This window comes from Choristoneura fumiferana, chromosome Z (genome assembly GCF_025370935.1).
Source record: "Choristoneura fumiferana chromosome Z, NRCan_CFum_1, whole genome shotgun sequence".
NCBI classification, from domain to species: Eukaryota; Metazoa; Arthropoda; class Insecta; order Lepidoptera; family Tortricidae; genus Choristoneura; species Choristoneura fumiferana.
Window position 1 is genome coordinate 39,045,542 of NC_133472.1, and position 20,566 is coordinate 39,066,107.

Consider the following 20,566-nt stretch of genomic DNA (forward strand, 5'->3'; position numbering starts at 1 on the left):
GGGCCGTAGTTCCCACGCGGGCCCAGTGCTTGAATTACTTCACAGGTGTGTGCAGGTTTCCTCACGATGTTTTCCTTCGCCGTAAAGCTCGTGGTAAATTTCAAATGCAATTTCGCACATGAATTTCGAAAAGCTCAGAGGTGCGGGCCGGGGTTTGAACCCACGAACCTCTGATCGAGAGGCGATAGGTCAAACCACTAGAGCACCACGGCGTCGTGTTCAGTGATATGTTGATAATACATAATTTTGATAATATACTGAGTGGCAAAAAATCTTGCTCTCAAATGTATGCAGTAAAGGTCTCTACACTTTGTCATTACACCGTATTATGCCATGATCGTAATAGGAACGTGTCAGACAGTGTTAAACGGAATGTCAAACACATACATGACACGCGACGGCGACGGTTTGTTATGATATGAAACGTGCTATACGTTATGCCTATCCAATTTCTTAAAAGTATAAACAAACCGATTTTATCAGATAGGTACTTACATATAAAGGGTGGCATAGAAAAAATAACACATCTTCATAATTGCACGTATATAATAAAAAAGTTCAATTTCAATTACAACCAGCGTAGGTTCGAGCCTCATCCGATTTATCGAATAAATATTTTGCACCTATATTTAACACGTCTCCCAAACGATCGGATGCGGCTCCAACCGTGCCGTTTGTAACAATAAATAAATAATTTAACCTTAACTAAAATAAATTAATATAGTTCTACTGAAAAAAACTGTTATAAAATTATAAAAGGACGCTTCTACTATCCGCGAACTATGTCGTTTAAATATCACAGGTCAATTGGTGCTCAGGTCGCGTCACTTGAACAGTTGTTTGGCGTAGTGCCAAATCCTGAAGAAGTATTCGTCGCGGCGGAGGAGGGAGCCTCGCGCGTAGGAGCGGATGTCGGCATCCATGTTGTGCTCTCGCATCCAGGAGGTGGTCGTCTGGGTGCTGAATGACGTCGGCTCCGTAGCCTCCGTGTGCTCTCCCAACTCTTCGTCGTCGTGGGACTCCGCTGGGGATAGGACAAGACAGCTTTAAGTAACCCGTTTATATACATTCGTTAGGCTTATCTTTTTTTATTAATGGCTTTCACTTGCCGTTTTACGATATATCACACATTAGGAGACTGTTCGGTTTATCAAATTTTGATCTTGGGGGATGAACAAACTTAGAGGCTGTTGCACCACCCATTGATTAATTTTATTTGATGGATAAATGTGACGCCGTCTCCGTCTATTCGAACAAAACAGACAGAGACGGTACGGTACGGTGAAACAGGGGGTTAGGCTTTTCTTAGTTTAACATTTGTCTTTATCTGTCACTTTGGCATTTGTTCTTGACAAACACGTATACGATAGTACAAGTTTCGCAGGATAGAAAGTAGCATATGGATTCGATTTGTAGCATTCGAACATGGCGGATGTAGACGATATCTAATTTTGGTATTTCTGCTTCTTTGGCTAGTTGAAGTATAATTTTGATAGTGTTTTATGCGGCGATTAACCTTAACAGTGAACAGTGATCACAAAATTCTATATTGCTCTCGTGTCTGACATTTTTTAATGCGCAAGTGGTCTCCGTGTTGTTTCTGGAATTTTGCTATCAAGTTGCAAAAACTACAATCACCGTACAACGTGAATAAGAAGAATATATTTATCTTTAATTTAACTGACATTGGCCCAAGCCTTATGGCCGCCATTAAGAGGAATAAATAAATAAGTAGCATATGCTAATTTGGGGTAGTAGATAGCCCTGGGTCGTTCCGACCCAACACCCGCAGCGGATAGCGGCCCGTCGTCTGCGACGTCTAATGCTGTGTTCGTAAATGTTCGGGACTAGGTAATTCTGTTCTCACCCGTTGGCGAAGGAAGGCGGGTGGCGGGTTTCTGACGATCGCGATCGCAATCTAATGACAGTTTTTGTATGCGAAATCTGTCATTTGATTGCAAACGCTAGCGTCAGAAACGTTAGGCAATACGGCCCCTGGTCCTAAATGTATCAGCCTATCAGTGAAATATTCTTTCAAATTGGTTCGGTCAACGAAGTGATTCTAAAACGGGTCAAAAGGGGTTTTTGTCTTTTAAAGTAAGGAGCCATAGATATATTCAGTGCAAAGCATCCCTTACTACAGAATATATTGGGAGCTCGTCGTATCGCCTAACGTCTTTTGTCCCAATATAATGTTTGTCCTAGTGATTGATTGCCCTAACACATGAAACTGAAAATATTTCAGAACATCTCATGCGTTGGTTACTTAGAATGAGTTAGGTTAGGTTTAGTTTATAGAATTCCTGAAAAGTCGAAGATTTCAGTATAATTAACAAATTAGGACACCTCAATTAGGACTATCAACAAAAGGACAAACAACTTTAGGCGAAACGATATAGACACTTTATTTGTTTTTTTTTCTTTATTTTGGATGGCACGAAAATGTGTTTCAAATGTGACAATGTAATGAAAGCTCTTGCACCTCAGGGCAAGGGCCCCTTTGTCCCACGGTTGAGAGACATCACAGGCTAAATAAAAATACATTGATCCATGTTCAAAGAGTAAATAATTGAACATACTTTGAACATAAAATTGAGGTGCCAATAAACTTGCTGAATTTTTTCAGAAGAATTTAAAGACAGTCTGTAGAGATAGGTAAATACAATGCAATTAATGCATATCAAGAAATATAATAATATACGGTGAAGCATGAGTTGGTCTTGAGGAAGATACTGAAACTTTGTAATTTGTCTATCAGTCAGTGGCTGTAGGTAGTTAGGTACTTAGAGTCCGACTGAAACTATTACTTATTTGCCACAGAAACTGAATACTAACCTTCTCCAGGCAGGACCTTGAACGGTTCATCAGACTCGAGCGGCTCGCTGAGCCCAATCTCATTCCTCGCGTATATCCTGATCATATACGTGTGGTCTTCGCTCAGGTCTCTGATGTTCAACTTGAGCGTGTGAGCGTCGACCTTGCCAACTTCCATCCACATAGTCTTCGTGACGTCACGGATGGCGATGTTGTAGCCTTGGAGGGGCGCTCCGCCGTCCCATTCGGGAGTGCCCCATGACGTCATGACAATGTTGCTGCCGACCGTTCTGATCTCGAGCGGCGCCGTCGGCGGCGATGGCACGGCTGGAAAGATGAAATGTACGTTAGTGCCCCTTATAACATTATTTTTTGGGGTTGGGTCGCCCTTAGGGCCAAAGGCACTACTAGTCCCTGCATGTTTTCTTGTTTTTAGTTTTGAAATGTTATATAAGATGTTTCATAGAATATGGGGGCTGCACGCCCCGCGCACGGCGTGGGGAAAAATCCATTATGGATGATTGGAAAGAGAGGTTACATTATTATGGTTAGGTTATATTATTATTGTTGTTATTAATTTTTATTATGAAAATGCTTGATTTTAATTTTAAGAGAGAATTTACTAATTATTTGTGTATAATATTGCTGTGCCCTAACAGGGTAAATATTGAACGTTCATACTTTTTAAGATCTTATCACAAATTTAGCGCAATAAAGACTTTGAGTTTGAGTTTAGAGGGTCCAGACAGTGCTGGACTCACACCGGCAAAAACCCGGTTGCACGTCGGTTCTTTGTTATAACTTTATGAGAACGCTCAGAGAAAGTTAGGAGGATTTACTTAGGTACGAGTAGTAAAAGAAACAGGGAGCTTTAGGAAGAAATTTCAAACGGAGCAAAGAGATGGTTCTCTGCCGTTTCGCATAGTTTTTTTTCCCATATGTTTCACTTGGCAACTGTGTAATCTCCCAAATTACGATTTTTTCTGAAACCATGTTTTTTTCGGAACTTTCATTAAACAAACTTAACCTAACCTACTGTGTTCAATAAATTTTTGGTTTCGCAGAAAATTGACACTTGGGAAGAGATTGGGAAATCTACACAGCAGAAGAAACTTAATGATAGTGCTTCGTTTAACTTGGCGCGTCGATTTTCTTTTATCAGACACACCTCATCTATGAACTTCGACAACTAGTGTATTGGAGATATCACAGCTTTCCACTTACTTGCATGCTTTTCCAGACGGACCGTTTCCGATTCCGTGGTCAAGCTGACTCCGATAGCGTTCTCGGCTGATATCCTGAACACGATCTCTGTGTCTTTGATGTTCTCTATGCAGTGCTCGTAGACCGAACCACCGACGGTTATGACCTTGCTCCATGTTTTGCCTTTGACAGTCTTGTATTCTATAATGTAATCTGGAATTGGAAAATTGTTTCGTTAATACTGGTACAGGCGCTTCAACACATCTTGACGAGATAACTCAACTACTGATGTGCCAAAGGAACTTTCCGAAATTGCGGAATTCATACAGAGAAAAATCAGATCATCGATATATGAAAAAACATTATAGGTATAGGCAGCCAGTATCTACATACTTATCCTACATTTCAAACATACTTAAATACATAATGAAAGCATAATAAGCATCCAAGATTTAAAAATCAATCATTCGTACTTTTTAAACATAAATATCTACCTACCCCGAATGGAGATCCAACCCAGGACCCGCTTAAGGATCTCTAACCAAAGCTAGGTAATTTTGATATTTATAGTGTTTGCCTATAGGGTTATTTTCCAGGAAGAGGGGGGCTCGACCCCAATATGACATGGCTGATGCGATGAAACAGAATCGACACCCAAAGCCTGAGGTGGACGTTGATTTCCCTTCCACCTGTATGATATGTGCACGTGGCCTTACTTGTAATGACGCTTCCTCCATCGCTCTCTGGCGCCGTCCACTGAAGCGTGACCGACCTCGAAGTGGCATCCTTGATCACGAAGTTCAGTGGTTGGGATGGTGGAGCTACATGAAATAGTACATTGTATTAAAGGGCGGAAAATAAGTAATTGGTAACTAGTGCGTTACACGGTAGTGCCTTATCCGAGTTGTAAATTTTAATTATTGACTTTATAATCTGAGGAGATTTCCAAGAAAACGATGTATTTTTCTCCTGAACTTTCTATTTTCAAATGGTCCGCACTACGTAAATATGCCAATTACCAAAAGGAATGATGAAATTCTTTGATATTCAGTGCCTCTTTTTTGTATCGGGCTACACAGATGGCGAGTCACACTGACAAAGGGACTAGTTATTTATAATATAATGAACGGGTACGTACTAACCTAAATACCTTTGTGATAATCAAGGCTTTATTATAATCATTTTAGAGAAATAAAGAAAATAAAGAATCAAAATTTAAATAAATAATTGAATACATAAAAGTGAAAGTGAGTTCTATTGCTTACGATATGATTTCCGTCAAGTCAGGACATGAGAGTGAGGAGATGACCATGTAGTACCTATAATGTAGTTCCACCTACCAAAATCTAACGTATAACAGCGTTCTGCGGTTGGTGAAGATAATTGCCAACATATACATAGAATACTAAGTAACTGTATTCTCTTTAGGAACATAGGAATTAGTTTCTAACACACTTGGAATCACAATCGTTTTACCACTTCTTTCTGTCACACGGTATAAGATGAGGGTAGAAAGAGACGGTGAATGAGATCGCGAACGTCAATAAAATAAATGCGTTAGACAATAAATAAATGTTTTCTTCAAAGAGGTTTTCTTTAATTTTGCCAGTTTGACAGTGACATTTTGCTGTTTATAAGCGTGATCTTGAATTACCGTACAACGGCAAAAAACTAGACACTGGCAAAATTGTCCTCCGATGGACAGAGCCATATTTTTTTAAAGAAACAACAATTAGGAGAGAAAAGCCATATTTTAAAAGAGAAGAAGAATTATGCTTGAATTCTAGTTGAAGGCGCGTGTTGGGAATTTAATTTCCCCGTGTGTCCAAAAGCTGCGGTTCCCTTCTGTATTCTACGTAGTGCTTTGGTAAGTGCACACTGCACATTGAGCAATGATTTTCATTGTCCTATGGCTAACGTGCCGACATGGAAGAGGGAAGCCTGTGCTTTGGCCTTTCAAAATGTTTTCTACTCTTCTTTACGATATGCATAGCTACTGACATCGGCATAAGTATATTATAATAAATAATAATAATCTATTTATTTAAAAACTCAAGGCTTCATATTGACAATAATTAAATAAAATAAAATAATAATATTTTATTGACCGCTATTGAGTCTTTGGAAGAAGATATTTAAATGATAATACTTACACAACGTCTTTCCTATCGTAATTCTCTCATCAGACGTGTAAGGCAAGCTCGTGCCTATTTCATTCCTAGCGTATATTCTGAACTCATAGATAGTATTGAATGTCAACTTTTGTATTTTGGTCCGAGTTTCAGTGACGGTTGCAACTTGCTTCCACTTTTTGCCTTCTTGTTTTATTTCTACGGTGTAATCGAGGATCGGAGAGCCACCGTTCTTCTCTGACGGGTACCACGTGATGGTCAGCGAATCACTGCTAATACCATAAAAGCCGAGAGGGCCCAACGGAGGTGACGGTACATCTAAAATTGAGACTTTGTTTGAACAATATCCCTTTGGATTTAATGTTCTTTAGTATGATTCCAAAGCAGCGCTAGCAAGTTAGATAGTTAAAAGCAAAAGCTGACATCACGGGCATTTTATTATTGTTACTGAAGGCATGGCAGAATCGTAACGGAACTTTTTCGCCTAAGTAATGTTTATTATTCGATAAATTAATATTGTTAGATGCTATAGGTTATTTTGATAGAACTTTCAATACCTACACGTTATTAGTTGAAATAATCACCAGTTAGGTCTTAATGCGCATTTGTGCACTCAAAACTAAAAGCAAGAGCATTTAAAAAGTTTCAGAAATTATGAATGCGAGATATAATTATTTGAGTTAATATTTGATAAATGAATAAAATTAGTTATTATTATTATAAGTATGCCAAGATCTATTAAATCTCAAGAAATTATTGTGGTTTTGTCGGTAACTATCGGTAATGTGATATTTCCCAAAAACCATCTAAATGTGTAGGTAGTAGTAAGTAAGTTAGTTATGGCTCATTATTTATTATAAGTGATATGTAAATAATTAAATATTAATTTGTTTTAAGCTGATGATGATTATTGATTGCATTTTATGTTAACCCAAAGCTGGAAGAAGTATCTACTAGGTATGTAGAGAAAAATACTTCTACACGGCCAGGGGAAGACCATAAAATTAAGCACACTTAGAACGGTAATGAAAAAGCCTTAGATCACACATTTATCGCTCTTGCGAAGGCAAGCCGAAGGGCTTGCGCTTTAAAAAACCTGCGATCTGTTATTCAATTCATAACCGTCTGTGTTCGTAACTGTTAGATCCTTCATTCAACACACTTTAGAGGATCCTCACGTACCTAAAGCTGTCTTTATGACAATGGGATCGCTCTCCAAAGCTTCTGAGAATCCTATCGGATTCTGAGCCATAACACGGAACATATACTCGCAATTCTCATTTAATCGCTGTATGCAGTACGTTTCTACGTTCTTGTCTACGTCTGCCACTTTCACCCATCGATTGGTGTCAGGTTCGTGTTTCTCAATGGCGTATTTGGTGAGTTCTAATCCACCATCGTCTACCGGTGGTTTCCATTCTATGGTAACCGATTCTCGACTAATCTCTCGCATAACTACTGGACCTTCGGGTTTGCTAGGTTTGTCTGTAACATTTGTAATGATTAGTGTGCTGAAATGTTTTTATGGTGGCATGCTAACGTTGATGATAGTTTTTATTTCCTCGTTGGTTTTAGAGGACGGTGTTGGATCCTTATGGTAAGTACGACCCTTGGCGCATAAACGCCTAATGCATAACAGAAACATGCATTGTTTAAAGTGGGTAAGTGACTAGGTATATGTACAGAACTTATGATTTCATGTTAGAATAAATTTAAAAATTAATTAACTTGTTTCTTTATTTGGTTGCCTTTTCAAAATTAAATTCAAGGATAAATCGGCCAAGAAAACCGGCTAAGTTGGAATAAGGGTGAAATTTACATGGAAACAGAACTGCATAGGTACTAAATGAGCGTACAATTTTTCAGTTCCATGTGAAGCATTTCCTTTCATGTAGACTTCACCGAAATCAGCGTGCACCTATTTGCAAGCCATGCCAGAGAACTTAAGTTACAATTTGTTCTCGATTTAAAAAGCCGATTCAAAATTAATCGTCTTTTTAAAATCCTTTCAAATGGTTGTCGTGATTCTTATAATTGTTATAATGGACTTCTAGAAAACTTTCGTTATAGCACGTCTAAAAAAATGTGGTTTATAAATTGGGGACATTCTTATTACCCAAACATTCCCCTTGGGGTGATTTAGATTTGCTACGCCGCTGACTGTCATCTAAAATCATTAATCCAGTTTGGGTTAGAAACCTTATACCCTCACTCAAGTAACTTTAGTTCAAGTTGTGCAGTCTTCGTTTAGAAACTATTACCACCCAAAAAGCCGAGTAAAACCAGCCATGTACAGTTCATCTGTTTTTAGGAAATCTTTTTCCTCAGACAGACGGACGACAAATTGGAAGTAATACGGCAAAACTTTTAGGGTACCTTTAATAATGGATGTAACTTTTAACCGCACAATGAAGACAATTTCTTCGTAATCCGTTCGAGTCCATACAATGAGTAAGAAACTTACCGTATACTTTAAGAGTAAGCTCTACCATGCTACTGCCTGCCTTATTTTCAGCTTCAACAGTGTATTTGTTTGAATGCGACCGATCTAGCTGTCGTATTCTTATCGTGCTTGTCGTTTCAGTTGTAATGATTTCAATATCGTTAGTGCTTTCTATTCTCGTACCATTTCTGTACCACTTAAGTTTTGGCAACGGTATTCCTTCGTATGAAGCTGTCACTGACCATTCATCGTCTACCTTGTGCCTCTGGTTGATTTCATTTTCGGGTACAGTTATGATCGGTTTCTGTTGAATTTCAAGCCTACACGTAGTTTCTGCTTCACCTACTTCATTGGAAGCGACGCATCTGTATTCACCTTCTGAAGATACTGTCGAAGTAACCACAAGAGTGGCTACTCTGTTCTCGTAGGTTGCTTTAGCAGTTTTGAGTTTGTTTCCATCTTTGAACCACGCAACCTTGGGCTGTGGAATGCCACCGAATATACAAGACAGCTCGACGTCTTCATTTGGTCCTATTATAACGTCCTTCAGTGGCCTTTCGACTGAAGGGGGCAGTGATTTAGTAACTTTCTGTACAACTACGTATTCGGAGATCTCAGAAGACTCACTAACACCTACTTCATTGACTGCAAATATTCTAAAACGATATGAGGATTTTGTTCTCAAATTGTTTACGCAGTGTTGTGTCTTGGTGACATTTTCTATTGAGATCCATCTGTAACAATGATAGTGCAGTGAAATAAAATGTCAAAACACAAGCACTTAATCAATTATACTAATATAGAATTAGTGGTGTTATAATTTACTTACTCAGTGGTATTAATTTCCTGATATTCAACAATGTAACAGACGATAACCGAATTTCCATTGTTTTCAGGTTCGCTCCAGCAGATGTTTATGGAGGTGTCATCTGTCTCTAGCGGAGTAGGCTTGCCAGGCGGCGAAGGTATATCTACCAGAAAATAATTCACCATTAAAGTTATATATCCCGCACTAAGTACAACATCATGTTAATATTTGAAATTAATAAACCACTTACCCATAACAACAACATTGATTTCTACTTCCGCTTCGCCACAGTTATTTACAAGCTTAAGTTTGTAGATGCCAGCGTCAGTATTTTCAACCTTTTTAATCGTCAAACTTGCGCTCTCAGAGTCAATGGATGGTTTTGTATGTTTAGATTTCTTAATTATCTTCGAATTCACCACCCATTCATCAACTGGCTGCGGTAAGGCATTATACTGAACTTGTAGTGTAACATCACCACCTCTCTTAATTTTGTACTCGCTTTCGTAATTAAGGATTTTGGGAGGTGATTCAACAACTGGAAAGAGATAAGTTACAATTAGATTAATTAATAATATATGAAAACTAAATCAGAGGTACGAGTTTAGTGTACTAATAAAATTTAAGAGTATCTTACCTTCTACTTTCAATTTCGTGAAGCATTTAGCATCGAGTAACGAAACGGAATATTCCGTTTGGTCTTCTTCGGTACATTTTCTTATAATAAGTGTGCGTTTTGTAACATCTGATATCAGCGTGAACTTTTCTGTGTCTTCCAGTAGAGTCTTCTTTTTATACCACGTGACATCGTAACTCTCGTCCGGTATTTCAACTGTTAAGTAGGCATCGGTGTTTGCTGGTACTGTAATAACCTCCGGCAGTCGCAAGGTAAAATCAACCGAGGGCTCTTCAACCACAAGTTTGGCTGAACATCTGTCACTGCCTACTTCACAGGCATATTCACCTGCGTCAGCATTGTCACAGTCATATATTTTTAACTTTTGTTTCTTACCATCAATTGTTAGTTGCATATGATTAGAAAATTGTATTTCTACATCGTCCTTGAACCATTGGACCAAAGCATCACCTTTCGTAAGTTCTATTTCAAACGTGGCTTTATTACCCTTGTTAACCTTTTGATCTTGAAGACGTGAAATAATTTCCGGAGGTAATTCTACTACTGTAACTTCTGCTGTACAGGTGTCATCTCGAAGAGTACATGTGTATTCACCTTCATCGTGAACTGATGTATTTCTGATGAGAAGTTTTCGGATGTTACCGCGTTTTTCCAGTTCGTATTTATTCTTTTTAGGTTTAATCTTTTTACCATCTCTCTCCCAAACTACATCTGCAGTTTCAGAGTTAATTTCAACCTCTAGGATAGCCACATCCTTTTCTTTAACTTCGAAATCTTGTAGCCTACGTGTGAATTCGGGTATTGTTTCAAATACGGTAAGTTTTGTACCAGTTTCTTGACCCTTGACTACACACTTAATAGTACCCTTATCAGTTAATTTGGTCTTCTTGATGCGCAGTTTATGTGTGCGCCCTTCTTGAATGATTTCCCTGTGATCCATACCACTAAGTTCTTTGTCGTTGTGGTACCATTTTGTGGATACAGTGTGGGATGTTTGACATTCTAACGTAATAGTTTTTCCTTCTTCAATTTCGTAGCTAGTGCTTAACTTTTTCACAAATGTCACTTTTTCTACGTCAATAGTGACTCTAGCTCCGTGTGATGCTTTACCAGCACTATTTGAAGCCACACACTTGTAATCACCGGAATCAATTTCAGAATCTACATTTGTTATTACTAGTTCAATATTCTCTCCATCGAAGTTCTGTGTCACCGTTTCAGACGGAGTGATTATTTGATTATTTCTGTACCAAGTGATTGAAGGAACAGGATTGCCGGTGACTTTGGCTGCCAATTTTATTGTTCCCTTTTCTTTAACAGTGATTTCCTGGAATCGGTTAATGAATAACGGAGGCTCAGCATTTTCTTCCGTAGGTTCTGGAAAAATAAATATTCACGTTACTTATCGAATTCTAAATTGTTATACAAATTTGGCGGACAGGCTATATTTGAGGCTTTTGCTGTTGAAACTCTTGGCACATGTGAACTCGAAGCTGAAAACTTAAAATAAAAAAGTAAGCTTTTTTTTCCACAGGTGATTAGGTTTTTAGGCTTAAAATAAGTTAGTTTTATTTTTCTGTGCTTTTGGAATTTATATTTGTTATTTTTTGTGTGTAAATAAATGAATGTCGAATGCTGTATTTTTTGTAGATCTTTCTGATGATATAATGAATACATACCTTCAATTGTAATAACAGCACTAGTTTCAGCAGTTCCTTCACTATTAACGGCTTTAAGAGTATAAACTCCGTCATCCTTTCCTTTTCGAGGTTTTACGATGGTTACCGTATGAGTTTCTCCATCTGATTTAGTTTGCAATGCAGTGATTGGCTTGTTATTGCGATACCATGTCACTGTTGGTTGAGGGTTACCAACCACTTGAGTTGTTAGAACGACACTCTCTCCTTCTCTGATAGTCAAACTCTTCAAAGGCTCAATGACTTGTGGTTTTTCTTTCTGGCCTGTCTTTATTTTAAGAACTATAGGAAGGCTAGCTTCACCCTCCCTATTTACTGCGAGTACTGTATAAGTACCTTCTTGCAGCTTCTTTACGTTTGATATTTTGAGAACACTACAATACATGTGCATATCTGACTCTGTTGCAATAGAAACGTTATCGTCCGGTATGATCTCCTCGCCCTTGAAGAACCACGCAATATCTGGCTCTGGAATGGCTACCAGCCTGCACTCTAGGAAAATTTGAGATCCTTCATTAACATATTGTGCTTTGGGTTTCTTCGAGAAAGTCGGAGGGATACCTTCCAAGATATCAGCAAGTGACGATTCTCTTGATAAACTCTTTCTAGATAGGACGGTCATCTCCGATCCGTGGTCGGAGAGGGGTGCTTCTACAATAAGTTCAGTTGTGCTCGAAGCAAAACCAGCAGCATTCTTAGCTACACAAGTAAATGTTCCAGCATCTTCAGGGAACACCTCTCGGATCACAAGTGTCGCTACATTGTCATCGTCATAGTACATCTGGAAATCTTGCGACGGTTTGATGATGGCCGTTTGTCGGAACCACGTGATCTGCGGTCTCGGATGTCCTTCGACTTGGCATTCGAACTGAACGGTTGAGCCATCTGGCGTGTGTTTAGGACGTAGTTTCTCAACAAATATCGGAGCTACGGCCTGTTCCTCAGAAGTGGGTTCTGCAAAATGTTGAAAAATAAAATATGTAAATTTGTAAGTTTTCAAACGCTTTATACCAGTAATAAAACAATGCGTGATTGCTTACTCTCAAACACTGGAAGCTTGTCAATTTTCTCATTAAGTTTCTTCTGCAAGTAAAGTGTGTAGTTTTCTTCATCCATCAAATATTGTGCTGGCACGAAACCCTTCTCTTCTGTGAGATGTTTGCAAACAAACCACCAGTCCTGGTTCGTTGTTTCTAAAAAAATAATGACAAGTTCTAAGTTAATAACATTTTTCTCCTCAGTTTCATCACGAAATATTCATTTAAGTGTAATGTTAAAAATTAAATTTATGAATTTTAAGGGCTCTGAGAAGACAAGCAAAATACAAACCTAATATATATAGTCGTTCTCCTTCCACGAGGTTGATCGCTTCATCTGTCTCGGCCACATATGAATATACGGCGAATACGGTGTCGCCGCTTCTGACATCTAATGGCGTTTCTGATAAATATAAATTAACAACAATTACATTTACTCTATTACTTTAAGTATTTAAGAAACGGGAAATAAGTTTAGCTATGTCACATACATCAGATAAATCTCGTGTATATGACTTGGATTGTGCAATGTTTCTGGTTACCATTTTCTTAAACACAGTTTAGGATTAAGGGCCTGCTATTAACATCTTTGAACAAACAAACAGATGCAATCGACTATAACTATCGGAAAAATATGTACAATACAGTGAACATTTCGATTTTATCACAACATTCACATGGACTTAAACCGTAACATTGATAGTAAAGCCATGCATCGTAATGATGTTGTGAATTTGAAATTGATTCAGAAAATTGTGTGGGTTCAAAATTCTACCTAAATTCATTTATTTTTCAATTTACGTGAAAGTAGTGAAATAAAATGTTTTGGATGTGTAATTTATCAACAATATAAACTCACTTTCACATGTTACTTAAACTGCTAAAATATACTCTGTCCAATAGATACAAAGTATTTATTTTTTTATTCAACAAGTCACTAAATCTGTCAATTAGACTTGGGATGTACTTCTGAAATAAGTACCTACCAAATTAAGTAAGATGCGTCTGTAGGTATTTTTTGATTTATACAAAACTACACTGTAGATGACCAAAACCAAAAATCAAAAACTAGAGAAAAGTAAAGCCTATTGACATAGAACTGCTGCAAAATTAGCCACCTCAAAACAAAAATTTCGTTTAAAATTTGCTTAAAAGGATTATATTGAGCTTCCGCGCTTTAACAAAATGTTAAGAGTGCGCTTCCATTAAAGCTAAGAGGAGTGGATACGTGCAGTCACCCATCACTTCATGTGAAATCAACAAGTCATCAATTATTAATTAGTCAATTCTGGACGTCTTCGCTCCACTCCGCTTCCATGGAAGCGTATCCTGATTATTTTTTCATTTGTGACACCCGTAGGCATACGCACGAGCAGCAAAACAAGCGTTCGCTCTATTTATTCAAATAAAGAAATATTTTGTTCTGTTTCTCTCAAATTTTTGCTCGCTTGTTTTACTCGTGTGGAGAGTCACGTGTCACTCCCTCCCCCTTCTCAAATATCAGTGACTCACCTGGGAATTCCAATTCTCTTGAGATCTTCATTGAAGCTTCTGCTTCTGTAACGTGTACAAAAATAATATCGCTTTCTCAACATCAGTGACGACAAGGGTTTAACCGAAATCAAACTGAAGCTCTCTTTCTTAGCAGTTTACGTAGATTAACTGATTAGAAATAGAGCATGAAATGTCACAATAGCTCTGGAAATATCCGTCATAAAGGGAGCAACCAATAAGCTGCATTAATTTGACACTGAAGTAAATTATGAATATTTACAGCGTGTCTCTGACCATGGGTATTTAAATGCTAGGTTCAATTTCTACTCGCATAACTATGCTAATTTTGTATTGTAACATTTTCAAATGACTCGAAGATCATCGTACCTCGTGGTAAGGGGATCTTTAAAAAAGATTTTTGTGACATTTATTTGACATCGCTTTGATAAACATTTATCAAAGTGCTCTCAATTTAGTATTGTATTTCATACATTGAAAATAACATTTAATCTGTATGTAAAAAAACGTAATAATGGTCATGTTTTTATCAAATTGCAGAACAAGAGTAGCTCAGTTATGCGAGTAGAATCGAATCTTACATTTAGAGCCCCATGTTTAGAGACATTCTGTATTTATATTTTTATCAAGAATAGGTACCATGTCTTCTGATTTTTACACTATGATAGCCCGATTCACGCTATTGCCGCTTAAACCCTTTTGATAGTACTTAAATACAGCAATTACTTACAATACTAACTCAAGCTTTGGAAATATTAGTACCTAAGTATCTTTCCGTAGAAAATGTTAAGTTAAAAATGGACAACGTCCAATCACTTCCGTCTGGGACCATGAACCTAAAACATATTGCACTACCTCAGTGCCAACAATTTCATTGCAAAACTCTAATATTAGGCGTCCAGAACCAGTGTTATTGACGCATATGCATTAATGCCCAAAGTCAGATTGTTGCCTGAAAATTTGTGGCTCGAAAAAAGTGCATTAGAGCAATATGTAATCTGCGACCTATCGATTCTTGAAAACCACACTTCATAAAATTAAAAATTCTAATACTGCCCAGCTTGTACATTTACGATACATCAATTTTCGCCAAAACCAACTTTAGTCTATTTAAAAATTCAACAGTGTTTGACGGCGGGGAAAAATATTTGCATGGTCATCATATAACATACAGCTTGTTCTCATCGCATGTTCTCAAAAAATGTGCTAATATTATAAATGTGAAAGTTTGTGAAGATGTTTGAACGGCTGAACGGATTTACATGAAACTTGGCGTGCAGATACACAAAGATCTGCATTGATATCCCGTAATGCGTTCCAGTAAACAACAATAGAGGCCACTATACAAGAACGGTGGCCGCTTAGCTCTCAAGATGACGTGTTAACTTAGTTTTCAATCAATAGAAGGCGTTGTGCGAGCGAACGTTGTCCTTTCAAATTGTTACCGTAAACTTTTTTCAAGCTAAAGTCTAAGTCGTTTATTTATTGCGTTGCCATGGTAACAAGAGTCGTGTCAGTAAACGGTTGTCGTTGCATATTTCAAAAATTGCACAGGCATAATACCACAAACAGAGAGTCGTGAGTTTAAGCGTGATAAGTCCTGTTTGTGGTATTTTGACTATGAGTGAAAATCACGAGAGTATAATACTTCTGAGCATGTTAGAGGAAAACAGTAAAAATTGCTTTCTAGTATTGAGAACAGTAGTCAAAGCTTCGTATTCAATTTTTATTGTATGAAGTAAGAATTTGAAACACTCAGAAAGCTTTTATGAAGCGGTTTACCTTGCAGCTGTGATGGCTTTCTAGGTTTCCTCTTAGCTAAAATGGTTAACTGTTCTTCCTCATACTCGATTTCATTCATCCGCTTGGGTTTGAGCTCTACACTCAACTCTTCCACCTCGCTGACTTCGTATGCCGGTTTCTTGGGTTTTCGTTTTAACACCATTTGAACATTTTCATTTTCTTCTTCTACATCACTGATAATGATTTCCTCTGTTTGACTATCATCTTCAATTTCTTGAGTTAGCTGTATAGAATGTTCATCAGCGGCTTCCGAAATAACAACGCGTTTTTTAGGCTTTAGCTTAATTTTACTTGAAAGAGAAAGCTCTTCGGTCGTGAATTGTTCAACTTGTGGTTTAACGTCAAAACTGACTTCTTCTTGATCATCAACAATGTATTTTGGTTTACGTTCCAACTTTAAGTTAACATCTTGAGTTATTTCGGACCTTTCTTGCGACTTTGGTTTGGTCATAGTTATATTAACATCTTCAGTTGTTTCAATTGAAAGTTCTTTTTGCTTCTTTTTAATTTGCATCATGACGTTTGCAGTTTCATCTTCCTTTTGATCTTCACTTTCAATTATTTCAACAATATCGGGTCCATCTTCTTCTTCATAAAATTTGATAGAAGCTTCACCAGCCGCTTCACTGAAAGTTGGTTGCCTCTGAGGTTTAAGTTTAACCTTACTAGACATTGAAATTTCTTCTTCAGCATAAGAATCTAATTGAATGTTAAATTCTTGTTCAACGTCTTCTTTTGTTTTAGTTGATTTTGGTCTAAAGGTTACCGTTTCAGGTTCAGTTATTTCAGGCAATGTGACGGAAGGCTTTCGAGTAGGTTTTAATTTCTTCTTTATAGTAAATTCATCCACTATTTCTTCGTGTACTTTCACGCTAGGCCGTCTATTTATGATAAATTCAGCATGTTCATCTTTAGGCTCGTCATCTGGGATAAGTGTTTTATCACTTTCCTCTGCTTCACTGGGCTTTGTAGATGCTATGATATCTTCATGACCAAAAATAGGTTTCTCGAGCTCCGTTTTTTCTAAATCTGGCAATATTAATTCCTTTATTGGCTTCTTTTTAATTTTAGCAGCTTCTTTAACATTTCGTGACAGTATTCCATTTTGACGAACGCTACCCAGAAAACTTATTATTGGTACCACAGACTCTGGAGGCCAATCTCTGACGTAAGTAATACGACTCTTCAATTGGAATTTAGGAAGAGAGACCGTAGCACTGTCTAGCTTTTGCTTTACAATGGTTTTCTTAAGCTGTACTTTAAATTGAGGTCCTTCTACACTTTCTGCGTGCTGAGCTTTATCCATTTCAAGAACCTTTCTTTCTATCTTTTGAGGTGTAAGTTTAATTTTAGATTTCTTCGGTTCCTCTGGTTTAACATCCTGAGGGATTTCTTTTTTCTGTTTATTTTTAGGAATTTCCTCGTCTTCTAGCTTTATTTCTTCAGACTTATCTTTAAAGCCTTCATTGATATCCTCAGATGGTACATCCGCTGAAGAGAAATCAAACTCTTCTGGTTTTTCCAACTCTTGCTTTTCATAGTCAATTTGTTTCAATTTAAGTGGTTTTTTCTTAATTTTTGCTGCTTCCTTGATGTTCCTTGATAACTCCCCATTTTGGCGCACGCTGTTTAGGTAAGTAATTGTGGAATTTAGTTCTTCTGGTGGCCAGTCTGTTACATGTTTAATACGACTTTTTAGTTGGAATTTTGGTAAGGTGACTGTAGATTGCTCCGTTTTCGTCTTCGGAGTTGGCTTTTTCAGTTTTAATTTAGCAAACTGAGGGCCTTCTGTTTCCTCAGCAAACTGAGCTTTATTAACGTCTAGAGATAATCTTTCAATTTTCATTGGAGTAAGTTTTTTCTTAAGTTTCGTGGGTTTTGGAACTTCTCCATTTTCGATGGTTACCTTTTCAACCAGTTCTGGTTCTTCCACAATGGGTTCTTCTATGACTTGTTCTTCTAAAACTGGTTCTTTTGTAACTGGCTTTTTCACAAGTAGTTTCTTTGCAACTGGCTCTTCTGCTACTGGTTCTTCCACAACCGGCTCTTCCACAACTGAGTCTTCTTTTTCTTTGTCGACTGGAGCTTCTTGAGTAACAACTTTTTTCTTCGGCTTCCTAGACTTCTTTTCTTTTGTTGGAGTGCTATCAACAGTTTCTAAAACATCTGTGAAATTCAAAAGAGTAAAATAAATAATGATGTACAAATTTATAAAATTGAGAATCAATTATGAAAAATGACTATAATCAAATTTTGTAGTGTTGTAGAAAAAAACCTGTTGAATTCCATATTGTTACATAAAAACCATAGTTATAAGACCAGTTTTATGCGTGTCGGCGTTAAGTGTACATATTCTGTAAAATGTAAGTGTTGTGTTGTTGTGCTAAGTGTAAAACATTGGAACATAATCGAAAAAAGACTATGAAAAAAAAAACTGTGTAGTTGGTTGCTCCATAGCAAATTAAATTCCTATTCGATTTGGAATATTTTTTTATTCGGTGTACATTTTTTATCTATCGCTTAATTGACTTATCTAAGCCGTATACTAATAAAAGTACATAAATGGCTTTTTTTTTAATACCAATGACAATCTCAAACATAAACTTGATTTTATGCTGAAATTGTAAGTAATGAAATTATAACTCCAAAAATTATTCCCCTTTTTCTACTTTCATAAGCTTTCTTACCGTCCGGAAACTCTTCCATGTTATCCGTTCTTTCTAATAGAAACTTTAAAGCTTCAATGGGTTTTAAATGCTCTGCTGCAGGTTTGCTAACATTTTCGATAGCCGTGATTATAGTAACGTTTTTCTTAGGATAACGTTCAATAACTAGCTTTTTTGTTTTGATTTTCTCATTTTCGCACATTTCTGTGTAGATCTGTTTTACCTCAACTTTTTCTGTCGCTTCCTCAATGACCCTAGCAGTGTCAGGTGTATACGTGTGATCAAAATATGTAAGTGTGTCGTCAGTGGATTCTTGTGTGGTGTGTACAAAAATGATAGGTTCGTCATCATCTACCTTTTCTGTAGTTATTTGTGTAGCTAGGGTTTGAGGACCTTTCTTACGTTTAATGACTCTCTTTGTTGTAGTCTTTTTAGTAATCTTACCCTCGGGAGTCTCCTGCTCCTCAACCAAAATCTCCTCTGGTAGGTCCACGGCTTCAACTGGCTGTGGTTGATCTACATCAGGTTTTTCTTCAGCAAGTGAAGCAGTAGTGATTGGCTCTTCTCCATCTTTTTTAACTGTAGTGTTTTCAGTCACTTGTTCCTTAGGTCCGTGTTCGATGATTTGCTTTGTTGTTTTGACTTTCTGTACGTCGCCAGTTTCTATGCGAACCTGAGTTATCTCAACTTTGTCTGGCACTTCCTTAATGACCCTAGCAGTGTCAGGTGTATATGTGTGATCAAAATGTGTAAGTGTGTCGTCGGTAAGTTCTTGTGTAGTGTGTACAGAAATGATAGGTTCGTCGTCATCTACCTGTTCTGTAGTTATTTGTGTGGTCAAGATTTCAGGACCTTTCTTACGTTTAATGATTCTTTTCCTTGTTGACTTTTTAGTGATCTTACCCTCAGGAGTCTCCTGCTCCTCAACCAAAGTCTCCTCTGGCAGCTCTACGACTTCAAGTGGCTGTGGTTGATCTACATCAGGTTTTTCTTCAGTGAGTGAAACAGTAGTGATTGGCTCTTTTCCGTCTTTTTCAACTGTAGTGATTTCAGTCACTTGTTCTTTAGGACCCCGTTTGATGATTCGTTTTGTTGTTTTGACCTTCTTTACGTCGCCTGTTTCTATGCGAACCTGAATTACCTCAACCTTTTCTGGCGTTTCCTCAACGACCCTAGCAGTGGCAGGTGTATACGTGTGATCAAATTGTGAAAGTGTATCGTCAGTGAGGTCTTGTGTGGTGTGTACAGAAATGGTAGGCTCATCATCATCTACTTGTTCTCTAGGGATTTGTGTGGTAAGGATTTCAGGACCTTTCTTACGTTCAATGACTCTCTTCCTTATAGTCTTTTTAGTAATCCTACCCTCAGGAGTCTCCTGCTCCTCAACCAAAGTCTCTTCTGGCAGCTCCACGGCTTCAACTGGCTGTAGTTGTTCTTTTTGGGATTTCTCTTCAGTAAGTAAAACAGTAGTGATTGGCTCCTCACCATCTTTTTCGATTGTGGTGATTTCAGTCACATGTTCCTTAGGTCCCCGTTTTATGATCCGTTTAGTTGTTTTGACCTTCTTTACGTCGCCAGTTTCTGTGCGAACCTGAGTTACATCAACCTTTTCTGGCGCTTCCTCAACAACCCTAGCAGTGGCAGGTGTACTTGTGTCATCAATATGTGTAAGTGAGTCGTAAGTGAGTTTATGTGTGTCGTGTACAGAAATAATTGGTTCATCATCTTCTACCTGTTCTGTAGTGCCTTGTGTAGTTTTGATTTCAGGACCTTTCTTACGTTTAATGATTCTCTTTGTTGTAATCTTTTTAGAA

The 20,566-nt window shown here is 37.7% G+C and overlaps 1 protein-coding gene across 1 annotated transcript in view; it reads right to left on the reverse strand.

Moving 5' to 3' along the window:
* Positions 1 to 528: 528 nt before the first annotated feature.
* Positions 529 to 20,566, reverse strand: part of sls (sallimus) — a 124,632-nt gene continuing 104,594 nt past the window's right edge. Inside the window, exons 35-49 of the mRNA XM_074099591.1 lie at positions 16,066 to 18,252; positions 14,284 to 14,328; positions 13,064 to 13,174; positions 12,775 to 12,927; positions 11,717 to 12,688; positions 10,038 to 11,414; positions 9,651 to 9,938; positions 9,422 to 9,563; positions 8,614 to 9,326; positions 7,332 to 7,634; positions 6,171 to 6,467; positions 4,734 to 4,838; positions 4,039 to 4,230; positions 2,836 to 3,141; positions 529 to 1,024 (exon numbers count right to left, since the gene is read on the reverse strand). Of these exons, the coding sequence (XP_073955692.1) occupies positions 825 to 1,024; positions 2,836 to 3,141; positions 4,039 to 4,230; positions 4,734 to 4,838; positions 6,171 to 6,467; positions 7,332 to 7,634; positions 8,614 to 9,326; positions 9,422 to 9,563; positions 9,651 to 9,938; positions 10,038 to 11,414; positions 11,717 to 12,688; positions 12,775 to 12,927; positions 13,064 to 13,174; positions 14,284 to 14,328; positions 16,066 to 18,252 (7,391 nt within the window). The 3' untranslated portion in view covers positions 529 to 824. The remainder of the gene's footprint in view (positions 1,025 to 2,835; positions 3,142 to 4,038; positions 4,231 to 4,733; positions 4,839 to 6,170; positions 6,468 to 7,331; positions 7,635 to 8,613; positions 9,327 to 9,421; positions 9,564 to 9,650; positions 9,939 to 10,037; positions 11,415 to 11,716; positions 12,689 to 12,774; positions 12,928 to 13,063; positions 13,175 to 14,283; positions 14,329 to 16,065; positions 18,253 to 20,566) is intronic.